This window comes from Ctenocephalides felis, unplaced genomic scaffold (assembly GCF_003426905.1).
Source record: "Ctenocephalides felis isolate EL2017-DRISC unplaced genomic scaffold, ASM342690v1 CF-g0.4_SCAFFOLD_03572, whole genome shotgun sequence".
In the NCBI taxonomy this organism is placed as follows: domain Eukaryota; kingdom Metazoa; phylum Arthropoda; class Insecta; order Siphonaptera; family Pulicidae; genus Ctenocephalides; species Ctenocephalides felis.
The window spans coordinates 15,467,060-15,473,670 of record NW_020539726.1 but is presented as its reverse complement, the minus strand read 5'-3'; the positions used below and the strand labels follow the sequence as shown (position 1 = coordinate 15,473,670).

General features: G+C 28.4%; 2 protein-coding genes across 2 annotated transcripts; one reads left to right on the top strand and one right to left on the bottom strand.

The window, feature by feature from the left end:
• Positions 1-1,354: 1,354 nt before the first annotated feature.
• LOC113388157 (E3 ubiquitin-protein ligase UBR4-like) lies at positions 1,355-2,374 on the bottom strand. Its single transcript, XM_026625559.1, has 4 exons — positions 2,256-2,374; positions 2,034-2,131; positions 1,722-1,964; positions 1,355-1,596 (listed from the first exon to the last, which is right to left on the bottom strand). The coding sequence occupies exons 1-4, from the start codon at positions 2,372-2,374 to the stop codon at positions 1,355-1,357; spliced, it is 702 nt and encodes a 233-aa protein (XP_026481344.1).
• Positions 2,375-2,768: 394 nt separating this feature from the next.
• LOC113388156 lies at positions 2,769-6,417 on the top strand. The gene is made up of 9 exons (XM_026625558.1): positions 2,769-3,209; positions 3,289-3,459; positions 3,576-3,853; positions 3,925-4,029; positions 4,423-4,663; positions 4,792-5,029; positions 5,149-5,268; positions 5,520-5,678; positions 5,795-6,417. Exons 1-9 carry the CDS (start codon positions 3,075-3,077, stop codon positions 6,415-6,417), a joined length of 2,070 nt encoding a protein of 689 aa, XP_026481343.1. The 5' UTR covers positions 2,769-3,074.
• The last annotated feature ends 194 nt before the right edge of the window (positions 6,418-6,611 follow it).

Here is a 6,611-nt window from a genome sequence, read left to right as displayed (position 1 = left end):
AACTAAAGTCCACTGAATTCATTCGCAGCCGTATTGAAAATCCGCTGAGTTAGAAGACGACCGTAGTCAAAATCAGCCGAAGGCAGCCGTATGAAAGCGAAATCGTATCAAAAAGCGGCCTTTGAAAGCTTTGTTTCCAAATTATTAATACGTATATAAACTTGGTGTAAGGTGTAACTTTGCCTTAAAGCAAGATGCATGAATTTTTGAACACGTGTAAATAATCTACTTAACTATAAACAAAATATTAATTCATGAGCGCATTGCAATGTGTAAAACTATCGCAGATTATTCAATTTTGTACAAATTTTCTAAACATGTTAGTTATTTTTTATAAATGGTTTCACAATTAAATATTATTGAACAAGAAAAAAACGTGTAGTATGTTCATTAAAACAGGATCCAAAATCGTCAAAAAATTTGTTAATCAATAACTGAAAAACGACTCGACCGATCATTGACAAAAACTAATCAGCACGATTCTCAAATAGTATCTTTGTAATGGTTTTTGGATTTTCAAAATCGATTCACGAATTTAGACTATAACGTGGACAAAAAATTGACACATTTGACAATCCTCGGCCAATCGTGAAACAAAAGTAACCATCACGAGTGCTTACCGAATTTCATCGATTTTTCAAATAGGATTGCGCATTTTTGAAAAAACGTCGACTAAAGATGAAATTTTGCCTCACTAAATTCGAAGAAACGATCCGTCCGATTTCTTAAAACTGATCAGCACGATTCCCAAATGATATCTTTCAAAAAGTTTCTGAATGTTTAAAACCAATGCAGGATTTTTGGCTGAAACATTTACGAAAATTTGTAGACTTTTCTGTTGATTAGAAACGGCTTGGCTGATTGTTACACAAAACTGACAGACGGTAGTCGTTATCTAGTTACATCAAATGACTTAAATTTTTTAAATAGATTTACCCGGTTTTCAGAGAAAACGTTGACAAAAAACTAAAAATCAGCTCATATACACACTTTTTAACAAATTTGGTCTCGAACGATTCAGAATGACTAGAAACATAGAGAAAACATAAAAATTACAAGTCAAAAACATATTTGATATTTTCTTATTATATTAATTTCAAGGGGGGCCAAAAAATGCACGCAGGCGGTTATATACCCAGGCACTGCCCTGGCAGTACCCTGGCATGTTAAAACACAATTTTCGGTACGGTTTCCAAAATATTAAATGTAGCAAATAATTAAATTATAACGATATTCAAATAACAATATTCAAATTTTAAATTTTTTTTTGGAATTCAGGAGAATATGGAACATTTCTGAACTAATAATTAGTATAATGTAACTATTATGAAGTATATTAACCATCTGACTTATACTAAATTTCTAGTATAAATGTAATTACCCTTATTTCATTATGATGATCAGCTTCATCACTATTTTCTTTATCTGCTACATCAGCAGTACTTTGTGATATTTGACCGCTTGGGACATTTGCAGTTGAAGACTCTGAATGTAATAATGAATTAAGAGGCATGCCCAACTGCTCTATTATAGATGAAGCTAAATCAGTTCTGGAACGCTTTGTAGCATCCTGTTTAGATGTATCTTTCTCATATTCTAAAAATACATTCGATTGCCAATAAATTAAATCACAAAGAACTTTATAGTTGATCATTATCAAATGCATTTAAAACATTGTCACAAATAACATATTTAGAATAGTATTGAATAATAATTTTTACCAGTGCTTATGGTGAATTTAATATGTTCAGGTATTTGAGCATTTTTCATAATTGCAGTGAGAACTACAAGTTCGGAAGATGTTATAGAAGAATTGCCAGCACATAGAGATACCAGCGGAGAAAGCATTTGCTTTAATGTAAGAACAGTTTCTCCTCGAGTTGTATACTGTCTCAACTGTTGTAATACATAATTTGCCAAAATGGATGAAGCTTGTGTCACCAAAGGTATTTGATTTTTTGCCACTAGTTTGAAAAATAAATCATTATATCAGGCAATAAAGCATTGTAAGCCGATTTTATAATCATACTAACCCAAAATACATTTTGAACTAATGTAGTCTGCTGCTAATGAAGCAAAAGCTAAATAAAAAGTTTCATACGCCGGGTCGTGATCTAATAATTCATTTTCGCTGTAAATAAAACCAAAACGTCATCGTAAAGTGTTTTTAAAATACAACTCATTGGAAATGTCAAATGAGAAGCGTTTGACTTTTGATCAACGCAATAAGTTAAACACAAAAATTAATCATATACCTTTTTATAATAGCTTTACAAAGTTCTATTAAATCAGATTTCGTAAAACAACCGAAACTAGCAGATAAAATGGATTTCACAATTGAAGTCCATTCAACACCTCCACTATGAGCAGCCATTTTTGTAGGATTTTTGTCTTTATCGGACTCCCGGAGACGTTAAATATATATAGACTACATGATTTTGTTTTTTTCGTTAATAATATTGACAAATTCCAACAGATGTCAGAAGCATTTTATGCCTTTTAGTTTGGAATCTTTTAATATGTTTAATAGTTTTGTATTGTCAAATACAATGGTTCGACTACATTATTATCATTTTTTCATCAAATTTCTTTAATCAGCTTCATATTTTGTTAAAACTTAAGATTGAGAAATTTATAATTTAACAATGTAGAAGTAAGGTTATCATAACTTAAACGTGGCGCCATCTTACGAGCTTTTATCCATTCGTGAAGAAATTAGTATTCACCTTATATATACTTCAAAAATGCGTTTCGCAATGGTGATTTAAACTTACAGAGAAATATATTTTTCACTTTATTTTAGTTTACAAAAGACTTTTATTTAATTTTTTTAATGTGTAATGTTGTGTATTTGCAAACTTAACTTTATTTAAAGTTTGTCATATAACTTGATTCACTTTAAATGCATGTGCAAGAGTTATGCTATGATTTGTTTTGTCGTATGACGCTTTTGTCGGCAAAAATGACAGTTTGTTCTTGAAAATCAACGGCCGCACAAATTGTAATATTGCTTTGTATATTTATCATTATTACAAATTAATAAACTTCTTGACGCTGTTTATATATATATAATAATGGGAACTCCGCAATTAAACATTGCTTTACACCGAAAAGTGGAAGAGAGGCTACATCAGACTTTACACAAAAATCTATCTATTTTATTATTAGCTTATACACCGACAGTAGAATTCACTAATATTTTGAAACAGGTACGTCAAAAACTCTTTCAAAAAGCTAATCTGTTAATGTTAATGTTATAAAAATATGTAAAACTTATTTCATTTATAGGGAATGTTTATGAAATCGAATCCCAATGCTTTTCTTCACACTGCTCATTTTTTATTGAATATTATTGATCACGGAGACTTTAAGAGCAAGTTTGAGTGGCCTTTGTATGAAAAACGTATGGAAACTACATTTAAAAATACTTTTAGAAGCTATTTACCTGAGATGAATAATGTAAGTATATTTAATTTAATAACTTGGTTAACACCCATTTAAATTAGTAGCACATTTGTTTATATGCATAATTAATTTTCATCAAATATGGTCTTAAACTTAACAAAATATTTTAGAAATACCCATTCATTAAACTACCACCAGTAAAAGTTTCATTTATGGTTACACCTGGAGGCTTTCATTTTACTACTATGATGCTCAAGTTAAGTGAGTTAGCAATGATCGTCTATTTAAAGAAAAATGGAAAAGAAGTTTACATACCAAGTAATGAACCTAGTGATTTAGATGACATAAAAAAGGTGCTTAAAGATAAGTGTGATCAAATTGATCAAAAGTTAAATTTTCGAGTAGCTTATCGCAATAGATTCTTCAAAGAAGCTGAAAAAGAAGTGACGTAAGTTACTTAATATGATTCAGAAATATTTTGCAAAAAAATATGTTTGTTTTAGAACATTTTTATTTCAGAATGATTGAGAATTGCATAGCCGTTGATAAAAAGAAATTGGAAACTATAAAAGAAAATTGGAAACAGTATATACTAGATGTTGCTGATCTAACGGATACAGAGAAGTATTTTATTTATATCAGATTAAAGGTTGTGAACAAACATCACATGTGGTGAATTTCTATTTCATAGTCTGAATAACTATCTTTTGATGTAATTTTGAGAGTAATTAACTATGTGATGCATAACCAAAATTTTTAAATATAAAACAATGTTTTAATTATCAACTTCATAAAATAACTTTTTTATTTATAAAATTAAAGTAAAATTATCGTGCCAAAAATTATAACCTTTAGTTCTCTATATAATATTTTCATCTATTATAAACTTCTCCACAAAGTTAAATCACAAGCTTTTAATCTGTGTTAAATGATATAATATATATATATATATATATATATATATATATATATATAACATAATATAATATAAAGTAGCCAATAATCACTATTTTATAGAAAGATGTTAATTGATGATCCAAAGAAAGCGATATCAATAATGAAAAGTGAACTTTTGAAATTACTTGAGAAAAATGAAAATTTATCAAAGCTGCTTGAAAGTAAAGTAAAAGTGTATGAGGAAATTGATCATTTGTCGAATGTGCTTTTAGAGCGCACAGAGAAGAGCCATTGCTTGCAATATGACAACAATATTAAAGAACTTTGTTCGCTCAGAAAATATGTTGCAGAAGAATATATAGTAAGATTTCTGTAAATTAACATAATTTGCATGATCAATTAGTTATTTCTAAAATCTTATATACAGTTTTTATAACCTAAAATTTTGAACAAATTAACTGTACATTAAACATAACATTTTTCTTGTAGTCCGTCGTTGAGAGAATTGTTCAAAAAGGTAAACTGAATTTTCCGCTACTTTTGAACTGTTTAACATCAGTATTCAATGAAGTAGCTCCATTAATGCCTCAACAAAAAGTAAATAAAGATGCTATGATAAGTATTCAAGACAACTGCGCTATTTTGAAAAATGTATTTGCTGAGTTTGGTAAATTAAATGAACGTGTTTATTTTTTGTCAAATGAATTGCAAAGAGATCTTAATCGAGGTTAATATATTTATATATATATATATATATATATATATATATATATATATATGTAGTATGAATGTATAATAATTAGATAATATTACAATATGAATTTTATATTTTATCTATATTTTCAGCTCGTAGTGATTTTGAAAGTAGACCTGAATGGGATGATTCACCTGTGATATCATCCCTTAATTTCCTATTACCTGGTTCATCTCCTTATAGGGAATTAAAATTACATAATGATACAAATAGTAAGTATAATTATAAGTATGATTATATTATCGGAGCCAGTTTTTATCAGGCGTATATAGAATTTTTTAGAGAATGTTATCAAATTCTGAGATATTAGAATATTACAGACGTTTTTTAGGAATAATATTTTTCATCTGTTTCATATTTCTTTTTTTAACACTTGTTACTGATAAATACTGAATTTTTATATATTATAATATATATATATATATATATATATATATATATATATATATTAATTATATTTTAGAAGAAGATTCAGTTATGACAAGTGGAAGTAGATCAACAAGTATGTTTGATATTAGCAAGTTATCTGATAATTCCTCGAATAGAGCCATTGTGCAACCTGCTTGGTTGAACTCAAATATGATGTCTGTTAGAAAACCAAAACGAAAACCATTAAACAAATGTATGTACAGAAAAAGCATTTATCAGCTTACATTGACTTTAGCAATGTAATTTTATTGTTGTTGACTGAAAAATTTAAAGTTCTTAATTATATAAGTAGTATTATTTTATTTACAGCAAACCAACATTACCAAAGTTCTCCTTGCTTAACATCACCTTTGGTAAGAAATATTTCTCGGAAACAAGGATTAAATAATTCTCAAGAAAATACTGGTGATAAAAATGTGAATTTAATGGATTCAGTGAAAAGTTTCCACCACAAGTTTCCAGCAATGCAGAGAGAAGTACAATCAACAAAATTGTGTGACAACTTTGTCATTCCAATCAAATCAAACATTGACAACTTTGTGACTCCAATCAAGCAATGCAGAAAATCAATTATACCAAAACGGGATGAAATTATAAAACGCTTGAGCTTAGTGCCTGATGCAATGCCAAGACTGACATTAAATTCATGTGCTATTGTCAGTCCCCGTGGTGATTCAGATTTGCATTCTCCATTAGGAATCAAACAAACTATTGATGAATCAGTGACTAACAAGTTTAGTACAAGTTATATTGTTGATGAAGAATTATTAAATGACTGCTTAAATTCACCACTATTTGAGAATAAATATGTAGAGAGCTTAGTGAGCGGTTTTAGCGCAAGACCTTCAAAAAGATATAGCATAGGTCTTGGTGAGAATTTGCTAAATGTAAGTTCACCTATTGATCTTAATTATTCATTAGATTCAGATTAATTTATATTTAAGTATAAGTAAGTGATGTTTTCTGCTGAAAGATTTGTTTTTCTGTTTAATATTTTGTTTCAATCAGGAAAGTAGTGATTGATAAAATATTCTTCACAAAATTTACATATTGTTTATGTTAAATAATTGTTAATTGACGTTTATCTGCGTACTAATAGCATAGTTAGCATTAAAAATTTCTAATT